Source organism: Jaculus jaculus, chromosome 5 (assembly GCF_020740685.1).
Source record: "Jaculus jaculus isolate mJacJac1 chromosome 5, mJacJac1.mat.Y.cur, whole genome shotgun sequence".
In the NCBI taxonomy this organism is placed as follows: Eukaryota; Metazoa; Chordata; class Mammalia; order Rodentia; family Dipodidae; genus Jaculus; species Jaculus jaculus.
The window spans coordinates 15296843-15314817 of record NC_059106.1 but is presented as its reverse complement, the minus strand read 5'-3'; the positions used below and the strand labels follow the sequence as shown (position 1 = coordinate 15314817).

At 39.9% G+C, this 17975-nt stretch overlaps 1 protein-coding gene across 6 annotated transcripts in view; it reads left to right on the top strand.

The window, feature by feature from the left end:
• Arhgap12 (Rho GTPase activating protein 12) overlaps positions 1-17975 on the top strand; it is a 98697-nt gene that overhangs the window by 56541 nt on the left and 24181 nt on the right. For 2 of the 6 annotated variants that reach the window (XM_045149622.1, XR_006637172.1), the window contains exons 5-8: positions 3156-3296; positions 5058-5138; positions 11079-11204; positions 13771-13845. In XM_045149622.1, the coding sequence (XP_045005557.1) occupies positions 3156-3296; positions 5058-5138; positions 11079-11204; positions 13771-13845 (423 nt within the window). The remainder of the gene's footprint in view (positions 1-3155; positions 3297-5057; positions 5139-11078; positions 11205-13770; positions 13846-17975) is intronic. The other 4 variants (XM_045149624.1, XM_045149623.1, XM_045149627.1 and 1 more) reach the window with 4 other exon arrangements.

Here is a 17975-nt window from a genome sequence, read left to right as displayed (position 1 = left end):
TGTTTCTTTTGTCTGGAAATGTATTTTTCTTACTGCTTTTTTAGATTAATTGTTATTGGTATTTGTTCATTGTACTTAGTGTTGAGTTGCTTTAATTTTTAAAGAGTATTTTAATGGATATACAGTTCCAAATTGACTGCTTACTTACTTTGTTTGTTTTCTTATCTTTGCTAATTCATTAAAGACTTTATTCTCATGTTTTCTGGCTTCCGTTGTTAATGCTGAAAACTCAACTGGCTCAAATGAGAAACTTTGCTTCAGCAAATAAAGTGGAGAGTGATTAAGGAAGACTCGTGGTATTAACTTCTGACCTGCACATGCATGCATTCACACACACAGTTGTACACACATACATGAACACACATATACACATGCCAAACATTAATATTAGTATACCACTTAATCCATAATTTATAGTCAGTTTTTCTCTGTTGTCATGTAATAGCCTTAATAATTTTTGTTTGGTTTGTTTGTTTTTGGAGGTCGGTGCTCCCTCTCTATCCCAGGCTGACCTGGAATTCACTGTGTGGTCTCAGGTTGGCCTAGAGCTCACACCTCCTACTTTTGCCTCCTGAGTGCTGGGATTAAGGGCATATGCCACCACACCCAGCTATCTTCAAATTTTTTTCTTCCAGGTAAAGTCTTATTCTAGCTCAGGCTGACATGGAATTCACTATGTAGTCTCAGGGTGGCCTCAAAATCATGACAGTCCTCCTACCTCTGCTTCCTGAGTGCTGGGATTAAAGGTGTGCACCACCTAGCTACGTTAGTAATTTTTTTAACTGTGGATTATTTTTTCTCCACTCAGTTTTTAACCTCTTGAGTATTTCTTAGCCTCTTAATCATTGAAAATCAAACAAAATTTTGTGAAACATGTCCAGCTGTTTTCATCTAGATGATCAGTTGAGGCACCTTCTGTGGTTTCTCTATAAATGGAATGAACAGAACCCCTCATATTTCTACTGGGGCGCATTTGCTGCAGAAGATACCCCAGAGTTTTTACTATGCCAGTTAGCCTCCTCCTAAGTGGACATACATAGTGTAGAGAACTGTACTTGTAGAGCGCATGCTGAAAGTATCCTAACGTGTTTAACTGCTAGTGAATGACTGTTTGCCATTGATATCAGATGTTAAAGCTATCTCTGGTATTGTAGTATAATAAAACAGCAATATACTGAAGGTTCATTTTCATGGCAGAACACCTTTCTGCATAGAATTTGGAAAGCTATGACAAATACTTTGTCAGTTAGAATTTTATTTGAGAAAGAGGCAGATAGAGAGAATGGGCATGCCAGGGTCTTTAGTCACTGCAAACAAACTCCAGACATATGTGCCACCCTTATGTGGGTACTGGGGAATTGAACCCTGGATCTTAGGCTTTGCAGGCAAGCACCTTTTACTGCTGAGCCATCTCTCCTGCCCCTGAATTTTTAAAAACATTTTTATTGACCATTTATTTTGCAGGGAGATAGAAGAAGAGGGAGATAGAAGAAGAGGGAGAGAGAGAAGAGAAGGAGTGCACCAGGGCCTCCTGCCACTGCACATGCACTGCAGACACACGCCCCAGTTTGTATATCTGGCTTTACGTGGATGTTAGGGAATCAATTCTGAGCTGTTAGGCAGTGCAAGAAAGCACCTTTAACTGTTGAGCCAACTCTCCAGCCCCAGTTAGAAAGTTATTTTTGTGAAAATGATTTTTGTGATATTTATTTATTAGAGATTGTGCATGCCAGAGCCTCTAACCACTGCAAACAAACTCAAGATGCATGTGCTACCTTGTGCATCTGGCTGAAGTGGGATCTGGAGAATGGAACCTGGGTCCTTAGGCTTCGCAGGCAAGCACTTTAACTGCTGAATTATCTCTCCAGCCCCCATTGTGATATTTCTCAATTTTACTAATTACCTTCTTTTAAATTTCTAGGTTTTGTTGTACTCCTACATGATCTTATATTTTAACTTATCTCCAATAAAAGAAATTTCTTGGAGGCTGGAGAGATGGCTTAGCGGTTAAGGAACTTGCCTGCAAAGCCTAAGGATCCAGGGTTGATTCCTCAGTACCCACATAAACCAGATGCAAAAGGTGGGCACATGCATCTGGAGTTTGTTTGTAGTGGCTGGAGGCCCTGGAGTGCCCATTCTCTCTCTCAAATAAATAAATAAATAATATTTTTAAAAATTCTTGGTTTTTAAATTAGCCACTCTATTTTGTTTTTGAAAGTGTTACTAGTGCAAAACACGCTCAGCTCATTTTATGTCGTCCTTCTGCAAGGATCACTGGCTGTCGGTCCTCTGCCTCTGCGGCCAGACGACGGAGGCGGGGAGCGTGGTCTGATTGAGTGAGCTGACTGCAGAAACTAACTTAGAAGTGATGGCAAGAGTCAGTGCACCAGTGTTACAATGAATCAGCAGGTGCTGAGTGAGTGGAAGTGAAGTACCGTGAGAGAATGGCTGGCACACTGATGTGCCCCTTGTTGGCTCAGGCTGACGGTTGCTCCGTTCCACCCTCTAGTTTGCCTTTCTTCTGTGTGGAATTTATCATACGCACGCAGCACATTTTCATACTGATTTTTCAGTTTCGTGTCCCTGTTTGTCTCCGTGACTCGGGAATGACAGTAGTTTAGAACACAGAATGCGCGTTTCAGAGTTAGCGCTCTTCTCGTCCCCCTCTCTCATGCACTGTTCACATAGCTCAAGGTAAGATTTATTCGCCACATATTTGATTTGTTACTAGGTGCATATGAATTTTCAGGAAGTTCAGTCTAACGGAGTCCCCTTACCCCTTCTGCATTTCCACACCGATGTGCCTGTGTGCTCAAACCTCTTAGTTTTTAATCTGAGATTTCAGTTAAAAGCAACATTAAACAGAATGTAGCATCTTTATCACTCTAGTCTGAAGCATTGTTACAATGTTATTTTGGTAAACCTGTCCAGGATTGCTGTGTTGTGCTAAAATAACTAACCACTGTTGACTTCATCTCACCATTTGTAATGTAGTAACGATACCAATTTATTTTGAAAATAAAAGTATTTCAATGTATTTAAGATATCTTAGTACTCATAGACAAGTAAATTCAAGTGTTTTTTTTTTAAGATTTTTACTTGTTGCATATTTATATTCAAAGAAGAAAAATCCTTATGTTTCTGACTGTTTATAGCTGCTTTCATCAGAAGAAAACTACCACAGCAGTTGTTACAGCCAGTCAGATAGTCAGTGTGGTTCTCCTCCAAGGGGTTGGTCAGAAGAGATGGATGAACGTGGGCATACCTTATATACCAGTGACTATACTAATGAAAAGGTACTTTTTTTTCTCTTTTTTTCCTCTCTAATATTTCTTGGCAGAATCCTCATAAAATAGTAGCTTGCTATAGTTTTAGTAATATTGAAAAAAAATCCCATGAGCCAGGCATGGTGGCACATGTTTATAATCCTAGCACTTGGGAAGCAGACATAAGAAAATTAAGCTTGAGGCTAGCCTGGGCTAATTAGCGAGACCCTGTCTCTATAAAACAAAATTTTAAAAAATGAATGAAAATATCCCCTATGGTAATTGTATAATTGTGCCAATAGCAAACATGAAAATGTATAGGAATGACTGACTCATGGTGGTTGGTTGGCTGGTGTCTGGTGGGTTGGGAATGGAGCCTGGGGCTTTGCACATGGTAGCAGACAGTCTCCTCTGAGCTACACCTCCTCCCCTGATTTGTGGTTTGAATCTATTCCATTGACAATGACTTCCATGGTATTGACAGCTCATCTCAGACTGACCTTTTAAGAGTAGAACTATGTCATTTGTGTAGGTTTCCTCAATAAAAATATGTCTTTATATTTTTCTTGGGGTAAATTTTTATTGGAATTTGTTTTCCCAAATTGCAATTTTTATATACTCTGCCGCTACCTATAGTCCTTTTTCCATTATGAGCAAACTATGAATCTGGTATTCTGTGATTAATTAGTTTGGGATTGAATAATGAAATCTTATGTATTACCTTTGAAATTTGTTTAAAGAAGGTCACTGCTTGCTTTGCTAGTTTAGGGTTCCCTCTGTTGGGGATAAATGTGGACAGGTTGTTTCTGTCCCTCTTTCCTGCCTCAATTATTTGACACTTGAATATATAAAAGTGACAGTTTTTACTTACATTATAATGAAGATGATATGTTCATGTTAGCAGTATGTAATCTTCCCTCCCTCACATACTTGTATTATACTGCATGAAGTTTTCTAGCTAGTGTTATTTAAATTATATATGTGAAATGCATTGTCTAAGGAATGTCATTCCCTAAGGGTTTGTGTAAAAATGAAGCTTAATTATAAAGTTTAAACCTAAAGATGAGAAAGTTCTATTTCCTTTTTTTTTTTTTTTTTTTTTTTTTTTTGAGGTAGGGTCTTGCTCTACCCAAGCTGACCTGGAATTCACTATGTAGTCTCAGGGCGTCTTTGAACTCACGGTGATCCTCCTATCTCTGCCTTCCGAATGCTGGGATTAAAGGCATGCGCCACCATGCCTGGCTATTTTATTATTATTTAAAAAATATTTTTATTTATTTATTTGACAGAGAAAGAGAGGGGCGGGAGAAAATGGGCACGCCAGGGCCTGTAGCCACTGACGACAAGCTCCAGACGCATGTGCCCCCTTGTGCATCTGGCTAATGTGGGTCCTGGAGAATTGAGCCTGAGTCCTTTGGCTTTGTAGGCAAATGCCTTAACAGCTAAGCCATCCCTCAGCCCTCTATTTTCTTTTTTGATGAAGTCTCACACCTGTCTGCAGGGTGGAAGTTCATCTGTGTTCCAGCACATGGATGTGTCCGTGCATCTTTGTGTCATAGGTTACTTGTTTGTTAAATGTTGCTTGAATCACTAGGCTGACATAGAGAAATACTGATACTGAATATTATAGTTCTCAAACTTAAAATGCTAGTCCCCCCCCCCCCTTTTTTTTGCAGTGTTGCTCTTGAGCAAGTATGATAAAATTCCTAAGAATATTTTCTAATATCTCTGGTAGTTACAGTTCAAATAAAAAATTATTTAAATTAAATAAGAACCTGTTGTGTTTTATAGTGGCTCAAGCATGTTGACGATCAAGGTAGACAATATTACTACAGTGCAGACGGATCTCGGTCAGAGTGGGAATTGCCAAAGGTAATAATAATCTGAACCTGAACTTTGGGTTGAAGTAGCAAAGTAATATGTGAGGATGGTTTCACTAGATGCATTCTGTTGTTGATGGGCGCTTAGGGTAGCTCAGACTGCCCTGGAATTTCCTAGATACAACAGTTGGCTTTGAACTTACTGGAGTGATTAATTTTTGTATTCAAGTTTCAAAAAGTAGCGAGACTAGGTTTTTCTGAATTCATTGGGTGTCCTCTAATTAGCTAAAAATCTCAAAGATGTATAGATTAGCTTCACTACCCAATACTCATTATTCAGAACATCTTGTGACTTAGCTTGAAATTGGCCTTTTAGTATTCCTGCAAATAAAAATTTTAATTAGTGCCATCAGTGCTCTCTTATATCAAGGTACCTGGTGTTTTCCTGTGTGAAATTGGTCTTGCATTTAGGCTTTTTAAGAGACAGAGTAGTGACGCAGTAGCATATTGAAATGTGTGCTACGAGGGAATCAGTCATTAGCTGAGAGAGGCATCTTGTGGTGCTACGATCTTTCATAGAATAGAAAGAAAAAGCCCAGTGGTGGCATTACAGCTGAGTGGGCTAAGTAAGCATGGGCTGTGTAGTGAGGATTGCAAAAATACTGGTTATTCCCAAGAAAACATGAGACAAAGGTAGATTATGTCATGCTCAGTAAGTTCAATATAGAAATCCAGTTATTTAAAAGGATATGTCAAAGAATACTAGTGCCTACAAAAAAGGAGAGATTTCTTGAACAAGACCTAGAAGCCACACTACAGTGTCCGGGGTGGCTACAGTGAAACTACACACTCTTTCTACGTGGAAAATAGCATAAAGTAGAGAGAAGGCCGCTGCACGCTAGGAAAAGATACTCTGTTTATGTCCCTTAGTGAGTTTAAAATCCCGACTATAAGGGATTTGTTAGTTCTCTATAAATCAGTAACAGAAAGACAAGGTTGAAAATAGACAAAACTAAGCAAGACTCAGAAAGGAAATAAAACACATGAAAAATATCAGAAAAGTTGTTGGACTTTCCAAGTGTTCAGGAAATTTCTAATATAATGAAGCACTATTTAAAAATATGTCTATGTATACCTTGATATACAGGACTATGCAAAACATCGTTTGCCATAGTGTTATAAATTGGTATTAATACCTTGTACATGCCCATTGGTAGCAAAATGGTAAGACATGCTATATATATCTTTATATACAGGTAAATACAAGTGAAATCAGTTTTAAAATACCAGTGTATTAAGTTTAAAAGGCAGCCTGGGGAATGTTGTATCTGTGCTGTGATTTCATTTATATAAATTGAGAAGTGTCTACACAGTGTAGTATGCACTTGTTAATATTAAGTATGTATCCAGTTATGAAATGCATGTGGTGATGACCGCTGAGCTCAGGTGGCATTCCTGGGAGTGAAGGAGAGAAATGGCTCCTGGAAGCCGTAGTAAGAGGATGTCTGCTACATCTATAGTGTTTTATGTCTTTAGAAAAAAATACTTGAAGCAAATGTCCTATGTTTATATGATAGTACTCACTGGTGGGTTCTCACTGTAGTCTGTTTTCACATAAATGTTTAAATAATTCTATAAAAAGATGTTTTTAAAATGATTAGGAAAATGTGAAAGTTTGCTTACCTTTTTCTATTTATTTGTTTGAGAGAAAGAGAGAGAGAGAATGGGCACACTAGGGCCTCTGGCTACTACAAAATGAACTATAGACACATGCACCACCTTGCACATCTGACTTTATGTGGACACTGAGGAATCAAACCTGGGTCCTTAAGCTTCACAGACAAGCGCCTAACTGCTGAGCCATCTCTCCAGATCCTTCATGTTGACTTTTTTCTAACAAGGGTTTCATGAGATGTGTTTCAGGTTTTCTTTTTGTCTGGTTTTGTGTACTTTGTTACTTGTCTTTTAACACTTCATTTATGTTTTGTTGGCTTTTATGAACCTGCTACTGCCTATAAGTTGTGAGCACATTTAAAATTGGGATTAGTATCTGTTTAAGTTATATTACTTTTGCTGACACACAAAGAATTTCTGAGTTATACTGATCATGAGCTCAAAAGCTAGTTCAATTTTCATTTAAGTTCACACACATTTTAACTATTGCTAGTGATTATTGGATTTCAGGGACTCTTTACACTTGAAGCCTTGTACAGTGTTTATTTGCTTTTAAATTATGTGTGTGGTCTTTCAACAGACACATGGGCCACTTTGCATCTGGTTTTAAGTGGGTGCCTAGAGAATTGAACCCAGGCCAGTAGGCCTTGTAAGCAATCACCTTGTAACTGTTGAGTCATCTTCCCTGCTCCAGAGTTTGATGGCCGTTTAAACATCATCATTGTTTAGTCAGAAGTAGTCCTTTTGTGACTTTCTGTGATAATCTGAAGAATGCTGTTTGTCAAATAACAGTGAATTAACAAACACACACATGTGATTTCTAGCTTTGGCCAGTTTTTTTGAAAATATTTTTATGGGCTGGAGAGAGAGAGCTCAGCAGTTAAGGCACTTGTTTGCAAAGCCTGACTACCTGGGTGCAATTCCCCAGTACCCATGTAAAGCCAGATGCACAAAGTGGCACTTGTATACATCTAGAGTTCATTTGCAGCGGCAAGAGGCCCTGGCGTGCCATTCAGCCTCAGTGTCTCTCTCTCTCTCTCTGCTTGAAAATATTCTTTCTTTCTTTACCTGCAAGTAGAGACAGGATGGCGTGGGGAGAATGGCCACTCCAGGTTGTCCTGCCACTGCAAACAAATTCCAAATACATGTGCCACTTTCTGCGTCTGGCTTTATGTGGGTACTGAGGAATCAAACTCAGACCATCAGACTTTGCAAACAAGTGCCTTTAACCATTGAACAATCTCTCTAGCCCTGGTAATTTTATTTTACTTTTTAATATTTTTGTTGTTTATTTAAGAGCAACAGAGAGAGAAAGAGGGAGATAGAGAGAAAGAATGGGCATGCCAGGGCCTCCAGCCACTGCAAACAAACTCCAGACGTGTGCGTCCCCTTGTGCATCTGGCTAACGTGGGTCCTGGGGAATTGAGCCTAGAACTGGGGTCCTTAGGCTTCACAGACAAGCGCTTAACTGCTAAGCCATCTCTCCAGGCCCCCTGGTAATTTTAAAAAGGTAAGAGATGGGCTGGAGTGATGGCTTAGTGGTTAAGACCTAGGGAGCCTAAGGACCCAGGTTCAATTCCTCAGTACTCATGTAAGCTACATGTATAAGCATGCATCTAAAGTTTGTTTGCAGTGGCTGGAGACCCTGGCATGCCCAAACCCCTCATCTCTTTCTTTTTTCTCAAATAAATAAAATATTTTTAAATAGGTAAAAGATGTATACCATCTGAAGAGAAACCAGAGTATGTTAGCTAATTCTAATATCAAGAATAAGTAACAGCTTTAAGAGGCATTGTGGAAGTCTCAATGGATTCATTTTGGAGACTAATGACATGACATATTGTGGAAAGAAAGATATCAGGAGATGTTTTTAATATTAACACATCTTAAAAACATTTAATTTGCAATTATGATAATGATCATTAAAAGTTGAGATTTGCTATAGGTTCTTAGGGATAAGGGGTCTCTGAAATTAGGTATCCTTTAGTTGTAAGGAAAGAATATATCTGTAGAAGTTGATTTTTTTTTAATTTTTTATTAGCATTTTCCATGATTATAAAAAAATCCCATGTTAATTCCCTCCCTCCCCCCCAACTTTCTCCTTTGAAATTCCATTCTCCATCATATTACCTCCCCATAACAATCATTGTACTTATATATATACAATATCAACCTATTAAGTACCCTCCTCCCTTCCTTTCTCTTCCCTTTATGTCTCCTTTTTAACTTACTGGCCTCTGCTACTAAGTATTTTCATTCTCACGCAGAAGCCCAGTCATCTGTAGCTAGGATCCACATATGAGAGAGAACATGTGGCGCTTGGCTTTCTGGGGGTTACCTCACTTAGTATAATCCTTTCCAGGTCCATCCATTTTTTTTTGGCAATTTTACCTTAGTTTTTTATTGACAGTTCTCATGTATGTACGTAATGTACCGATCATAATCCACTCCCGTCCTTCTGTCACCCCGCTCCCCACTAAACCACTTTTCCATCGAGTCCCTCTTCTGTTGTGATGACTTTCTCCTTGCCCTTCTCCACTACGCTTGCTGGAATGTTGACAGGCCAGTAGTGTGCAGGTCTCGTGCAACAGCCATTGTGAAATCACAATTGCAGCAGCCACTTCGTGTATGGAAGACAGCATTCCAAAGACCTCCTCTCCATCCTCTAGCTCTTGCATTCTTTTTATTTACATTTTCATTTTATACTTTTAGTTACATTAAAAAAATTCTATGAGAGAGAGATTTGCACACCAGAGCCTCTAGCCACCATAGTCAAACTCCAGACGCATGCACCAGCGTGCACTCCGGTGGGACCTTGTGTGAGTGCCTGACGTGGGTATGGGAGTTGAGCCTGAGTCGTTAGGCTTCACAGGCTCACACCTTAATGGTTAAGTCATCTCTCCCACCCTCTTTTTTTCATTTTTATTTTATTTCTTTTTTTTTTTGTTGTTGTTGTTGTTTGAGGTAGGGTCTCACTCTAGCTCAGACTGACCTGGAATTCACTCTGTAGTCTCAGGGTGACCTTGAACTCCCTCTGTGATCCTCCTATCTCTATCCCCCAAGTGCTGGGACCTTTTAAAAAATTTAATTATTTAGTTATTCAGGTATTTAGTTATTTATTTGAGTGAGACCAAGAAGCAGACAGAGAGAGTGAGTATGGGCATGATGTCAGACTTCCAGCCACTGCAAACAAACTCCAGATGCATGCACCACTTAGCACATCTGGCTTTACTTGGTCTAATAGTCAGGGTTCTCTAGAGGAGAAGAGCCTATAGAATGAGTTGTATTAAAAGGGAATTTATTGGATTAGCTTATTGGATTAGCTTACAGCAGTCTAGCAATAGCAGTTTGCAGCCTGAGAGTGAAAGAACCTGCTCGCTGCCCTGTCCGTGGCTGGGTGCCTCAGTAGTCCCAATCCGGCACTGAAGGGCTGGAGGTGTCCTGAGGAGCTGCTGGTCTTCAGTCCATGCTGGCCTTCGGTCTGCACTGGAAGGCAGCACCAGCGGCCAGGTGGCAGGGAGGAATTCTTTGTCCCAGAGCATCCTTAGATGAAGCCCCTCTCTTCAGCAGTGTTCCCTGAGCCTTGGAGGGAGTGATGTAACTTATTACAATTCATTTATAATGGGTTACTTTGCCATAACTGTATAACCCAAAGGACCTTAGAATTCTCCATTGTTTGTGAAATCTCTTCTTTAGATTTCAGACTTGGATGACTTAATACCAGACTGACACCATACTGTTAACCTTACTTGTCATTTTCCTTGGTCAGTTCTTCACACCCGATGAAGCGAACTAGTGCCGCTGTAGGAAGCAAGTAGCATTGCGACTGGCCTTCGAGCGAGAACAGCGCTAGAAGCCATCCCACATGAGACACTATGTGTGCAAAAGCATTGCTTAAAAAGCTTAAACCAAAAACTAAAGTTATGTGGATTTTAGAAGTAGAAGCAACCTTAAAAAATGTTCTAATCGCATTTTGCAAGTTACAATAATATTTATGAAGAATTGATGGTATTTTATGCCATGTTTACTCTTTGGAGCAACTCTGTGAATGAAGTCATATTTCTGTTTTATCTGTTTTGCAGCTAAAGAAACTGAGATTAAGGAGTTTTAATATTTTATAGCATTAGCACTGGGTCTCTCCATCACCAAATCTGTGGTCCTCTGTCATGTCACAGGCTGGTCAATGATAGGAAAATGGCTAGAAAATTCAAAGTGATGTCACACAACAAACAGTGTCTAGTGATGATGTGTTATTTGGAAAGAGCCTAGATTTCATACTAGTTTCTATTATTTATGAAGTGACTTCTGTTCTCTTTAGTACAATGCTTCATCCCAGCAGCAAAGAGAAATAATAAAAAGTAGAAGCCTGGACAGGCGGCTGCAAGAACCAATAGTACTGACCAAGTGGAGGCACAGCACCATTGTACTGGACACCAATGACAAGGTAGGACTTCATTATGTTGTATGTGACATGTTACCATTTGTACTAATATTTATGCTGTGTTATTGTTGTTAAATATAACTCTTGGCTAAAACATTTTACTTCTTTTGAGCCAGTATAAATTTAGTGTTTCTTCTTCATACATTATGAATTATTTCTTAACTAAATCGCATGCCTTTCAGTTAGCACCTGGCTTTGACTTCTTTTCAGTTTTTGCACAGTAGACCAGCTTACCTGTGCCTAATGATGTATATAGTTGCCATATTTGAGCTAGTAGTTAACTTTTAGTCTCTTTGTCTGTTTGCACTATTTTAAAGTAACTTCTGTTGTCTGTTGTCTGTTGGTATAGTGAATATTTAATATATGTATTCCTTCTTCAAATACGGTGCCCTTGTGGCTGTGAAAATGGTACTAAACTACAAGAAGCTAGCTAATACATTAGAAAGGATGTTTATATGACGTGAAATATAATCAAAGGAATGTTAACACTGCATAGCAGGTGTTATGATAATATGGGTCCTAATTCATTTGGCAGATAACCCTGAAGGAGGTAGTGTAGGTATGACTGTGTGTTTGTATGTGTAAGTGGATCTCTTTGTTTCTGCTCATGTCTGGTTTGTATAAATACTATTTATGGATATATATACAGTAGGTCTCTATGCATTTACATTTGTAAATGTACATAAATGTATAAACGTAAAATGGCTTCTTGTGTATTATAGTTAAAATGTTTATGCATTTATTATTACTCCATTTATGGGTTTTATTTATACATAGGACTGATTTAATATGACTGGCAGATACTCATTTGAGCTGAAATCAGAAAAATTATTTAAGTGAGACTGAACTGTTTCCTTTTTCTAAAGACAGCTTATTTTCACTGTGTGTGTGTGTGTGTGTGAGTGTGAGAGGTGCATGTGGAGGCTAGAGGGCAACTTCCTGGGTTGTTCCTCACCACCTACCTCATTTGAGGCAGTCTCTTGTCCGTGGCTTACTGCTCCGTTCACCAGGCTAGCAGGGCCTGGAGCTTCTGAGACGTCTTGTCTGCCTCCCATCTCGTGTGTGGGGAGCATGGAAGCCTGCCATGGGCTTTGGCTTTGACGTGGGTCTGCAGTTCCAAGCTCACGCATCTGGCTTGCATGTCAAGTGCTTTTCCACTGAGCCATCTCCCAGACCTCTGAAGAAATTGTTTTGTTGTTTTTTGAGGTAGGGTCTTGCTCTAGCCCAGGCTGACCTGGAATTCACTTTGTAGTCTCAGGGTGGCCTCGAACTCACAGCAATATGCCTATCTCTGCCTCCTGATGGCTGGGATTAAAGGTGTGTGCCACCACGCCCAGCTTCTGAAGATTTTTCGTTGTTGTTGTTTTTCAGGTAGGGTCTCACTCTAGCCCAGGATGACCTGGAATTCACTATGTAGTCTCAGGGTGGCCTCAAACTCACGGCAGTCCTCCTACCTCTGCCTCCTGAGTGTTGGTATTAAAGGCATGTGCCACGATGCCCAGCTGCAGAAATTTTTAATAAGATTTTAATACTTTGTCCTTTGGCAGTACTGGCTTTGGATGTTTATTTTGTAAGATTGTGTCTTCAGAGTTTCCTTGGACAGCTTTCACTGCTGCAGGGTTTCTGTGTTGTAAATTGTCCATGGTGCCAAGCTGATGACCTTTTTACAAATGAGTAACTGTGGCGTTAAGTCAGTGGTTTTGCCTTGTTGTATAAAACGTCAGCAGGTTTGCTGTCAGTGTCTTTTCCAGTTTTATAAGCATAGACATTGGAAGATACAAATAGGGAGATGGGTGCTTGAAGGCACAGAGATTAATTGGTATCAATATTTTTTTTCTAGTTTGCCTTTCCTGAAATTATTCAAAGTTATCTAGGAGAGTGGAGAAAATTTAAATAGAGCCAGGTGTTGATGCCAAAAAATATCCTTCAGTTTTATCCTCTCAGGAAACTATTTTTTTTTTTTTAGTTATGACAAAAAACACACCCATGCTGGTTTGCTCTTAGGATATTGTAGGTTTAAGCAACAAAGTGTTAACTCCCATCTTTGTTAATAATCTTTAAATGACAGTTTGCTGCATATTTTCATCTTGCTTATATCTAAACACTGGATAGTTATAATTCCTTTAAATAGTGATAGCAATTAAATCTAGTTTCTCATGTTACTTTGATTAAAAATTTCATCCTGGAAGGTACCAAATAATTTCTGTTCCTGTTCCTTGCCTAATCTTGGATAGTCCATCTGCTCTCTTAACATCAGGTTGTCTGGTAACTAATACATATTATCCATAAGGGCTTAGAGTTCATTAAACTGATGTAAAATGATTTTAAGCTAACACACATCATTTTTAGCACTTTTCTATTCACTGTTTAACTACCTCTAAAATATGCCATATTTCATAAACTTTTAATAACATCTATAGTTTTTAACTCAGTTTACTAGTTTTAGAGCTGAATATAGAAGAAAAATATCTGTTAAGATTGTCTTGTTAGTGAGCTCTTCACTGTGAGTTCAGGGAGAAATAGAATTATATAAAATAGAGTAACTTTGTTCATTACTTATTTCTTGTAGGAATCTCCAACTGCCTCAAAACCCTGTTTTCCTGAAAATGCATCTTCTCCCACTTCATCAAAGCACCAGGACCCAGTTAGTATGCTAGAGACATTCAAAACAATATAGTTGTAACAAATTAATGTTCTCCAAGTATAATGTTTAAGTATTTCTTGAGCAGCTATTAAATTTTTTAAGGAAAAAATACAATTAAAACAGGCTTAAAATAATGATTAAATTTTACACATTCTAAAGTTCCCTTTTGTGTAAAATTCAGTATCTAGAATGAGTAAATAATTTATGTGACGCATTTGTAGGTGACAGATTAATACTTGGCTTTTTAAAAATAAACATAAAAATTCCTAGGGTATATTACCACATTACACTACATTTTTTCCCCCCTCAGGCCAGCAGTTCAAAGGTAAGACGTATTCCCTTCCTTCCTAGTAGTTCGCAGTCTTCTTCCATACTATGAAGGGCATTTTTGAGCCTGTGTCGGGGGATCGTGGAGATACTGCATCAGTGTGCGTTCACGCTGACCAGGAAGCCTTTGGCGCATCGGACTCGACCTGTGCCCGCGCTCTGTGCTTGCCTTCCCTGACATGCTGGCCCTGCTGTGGCCCTTCCCGGCTTTCATCCTCTCCCTGTCCTGCGATGCGGAAAGGCTTTAAAACGACAGTGCACTGTGAGCCTCCTCTTGGCGGCGTCTCCACCCTCGCCTCACGCCTGGCCCTCGTCCTGCCTTTCTTACTCTTGATGCCCCACTTCCGGAGCCCCCCCCAGCTCTCAGCGGAGCTGCTGCTCTCATCAGGAGCTGCTCCTCATCTTTGCAGGGGCAGCTTCTGCTCTTCATCTGGGCTCACTTCAGCCTTTGTTTCCACAGAGAATTGCATTTTAATCTGCATCAGGTGAGGTCTGCTTGTGGTTTTCTTCACAGTATGAATTATATTTTACTCGATTTCACAAAAGAGTAGCTCTTACTTGGGGAGATCCTAAAGGACTCTCTGCCCCTCAAGTACAGCCTGTGTAGAACAGAAGCAGAGTAACCCCAGCTTCAGCTGCCAAGCCACACAGTAGCTGCTCAGTACATATTTGGTGAACCAGTAAATGAAACCTTAAATAAAGCCTTGAAGAACACAAACTTTCTTCGTAACTATTTTATGAAAATATTTTAGATTTCTTTGAAGCAGAGTTCCAGACACTGTCCACTTTTTCTGACCATTTCCAATCTTTTCTGTTTTATTTGATTCTGCTTTCATTTCTAGTCTTTCACTCTTCTTATCATCTGTTACATGCACTGCCTTTTTATTTTAATTGGTATTTAGTAATTGTACATATTTATGAAATACAGTAAAATGTTTCAAGCACAAATTGTGCGATGTATTAGGATAATAATCATATTCATCTCCTCAAATACATATTATTTCTTTACACATTCCCTCTGACCTTGGATCAGGCAGTCTCCCTGTGTAGGCTGGATTTGGATTTTCTGTACATAACCTACGTCCTGTACCTCTTTCAAAACTCTTAGAAGGCCTTGCTAGACTAGCCTCACATAATAGTGGTCTTTATTTCTGAATTATTGAGTCATGAATCGTATCTCCTAAGTACAAATTATTTCAAGTGCCATGTCTGTGTATACTGAACTCCCTAAGTTTATTAAATAAAGGAAGAATGGGAACTGTAGTTTCTACTTTTATCTTTTTATTTATTTATTTTTATTTTTTGGTTTTTCGAGGTAGGGTCTCACTCTCATCCAGGCTGACCTGGAATTCACTCTGTAGTCTCAGGGTGTCCTGGAACTCACGGTGATCCTCCCACCGGTGATCCTCCCACCTCTGCCTCCCGAGTGCTGGGATTAAAGGTGTGTGCCACCACGCCCAGCTTACTTTTATCTTGTATATTGTTTAATACAGCATTAGGCCCATAAGAGTCAAGATAAGATAAAGTAGACATGATTTTAGTAGTTTGGGACAGAATTAGCAATAGTGAATCTAAGGCATTGTAATAGAATACTGAATCTGTCAGTTCATCAAAAAGAAGAGATCATTCTTTTTACACTTAAAATATAGCTATTATACAGTTCCTAAAAGATCTTACAGACCATACTGGTTTGCTTAAAAGGGAATTTCTTGGTAAGTATAGCAACAAAGATTTGTAAACATACATGCAGTTCCAAAGGGCTGCTTGTCAATGAAATCCCCGTGCCTCTGACAGCCACTGAACAGTCCTGGACCCAGGGCACCCTCTGATGGCCGCCACTGGAACTGCCACACCGGGTTTTCTTTTGTTTCCATCTCTCTCTCTCTCTCTTTTTTTTTTTTTTGGCCTATGGTGGGGGAAAAAAAATGAGCAGCTGTGTTACTTCCGCCCAAGGCTGTCTGGGTGCCTCACAAACAAAGGGCCCTCTTTCCTTCCCTGATGCTCTCTGCCATGTATCCTGCCTCCCCTGAGCCTGTGAGCCCTCCACCCTCTTCCTCTGCTGTCAGGCCTTCCTCTCCCCTTGCCCTGCCGCTGCCTAGTGTTGCCCGTTGCCTCCTTTCCTATCTAGTTACTGTAAGGAGTCTTGACCTTGTATTCCCAGTGACTGTATTAAAATGTTAATAAGATCATTAGTGGGCACATTCACATTGCTGTTAAATACTGCTTATTTTAAGGCTTTTCCAAAAAAGACTTGATTTGAATATCTAACTTTTCTGAATGACTTTTTGATGACATTAGCTCTTGAGGTATTTTTGTTGATGGGCTGGAGGGATGGTTTAGTGGTTAAGGCGTTTGACTGCAAGGCCAAAGGACCCAGGTTTGATTCCCCAGGACCCACATTAGCCAGATGCCCAAGGGGCACACGCGTCTGGAGTTTGCAGTAACGGTAGGCCCTGGAGCACCCATTCTCTATCTCTCTCTTTCTCTGTCAAATAAATAAATAAAAATAAAATACTTTTAAAAAATATTTGTGTTGAGGTAAAAAGAAAATATATCATGTAAAATTAACTATTGCACACTGTTTTGAGTGCAATTCAATGATGTTCAGTCTTCAGGAAACCATACCCCCTGAGTATCTTTCCACCCCACCCCGGTTCTGGTACCAACTAGCTCCTGTTTCCCTGAATGTACATGTTTTGGATATTTCATCGCATGAGTTCTCTTTAAGCCTTATATCATTTTGCTTATGACGTACACACAAAAAGAATTTCATTGCTGGGCCTAGTGTCATGTGCTGATAACCCCAGGGAGGTTGAGGCAGGAGGATTGTGAATTTGAAGCCAGACTAGACTACACAGCAAGCTTCTGTCAAGAAATAGAGAGTGTGGGCCAATTCTGTTATTATAACTTAATTAATAAGAAATAAGAAAAAAACTCTTGCTATGTCATTTTGACATGAGCAATAGACTATGGATTTTCTTGTACGAGAATTGTTCTCCTATATTGGCTAGTGTGTTTTACTGAGTGAATACTGTATCGGTGAGATGAAACCTGTGAAATGAGTATGAGCCGATAACATTTGCAAGTTAAAGCACTGTTTCCTCTCGTTACTGACCATCTCGTACTGCTTCTGTGGTACAGCACTGTCCACTTGGTCATACGTGCTGGTTGTGGGACAAGGGTACTGGTCAGACACTGAATGGAGATGTTGTCCCAACTTGTGGATGAATGGAGTAGATAGTGAATAAAAACTACCTCGGTGTTTTGTGCTAAAGATGTTTTAGACTTTTGGGGCAGTTACATCCAAAAATCAGTAACTAGGTAAGTTCTAAAACAGCAGAAACTCATTGCTCATGATCAGTTGTCACATGGCCTAAAGGAGAAGGGGACACAGGGACATGAATTCCAGTCCTGAGGGCTTTGCCATCGTTATCTGATCACCTCCCGAAGGCCCCACCGTCACTTACTGTCACGCTGGGGACTGTGCTGCAGCGTACACACGTGAGGCGGCCTCACCCCGGCGTCCAGAAAGTGGGGGGGGGGGGGGTCAGACTGGGCAGCAGTGGAGCTCACACCTGAGCGTGAGCAGAGGAAGGTCGTCTTCAAAAGTGACATGAAACTGAGATTCTGGCATCTACTCGCTTGCTTAAGTGTGACACCTCCCAGTAGCCCTCTCCCCTCCGTGTTACATCCGTGTCAGTTTCATCTTTTGAGTTCTTCTCAAGTTTGGTTACTCTCCTCTCTCCACCATTGCTCTAGGTTAGCCCTCTATCATTTCTTACAACATTCTAGCTGCCTCCCAG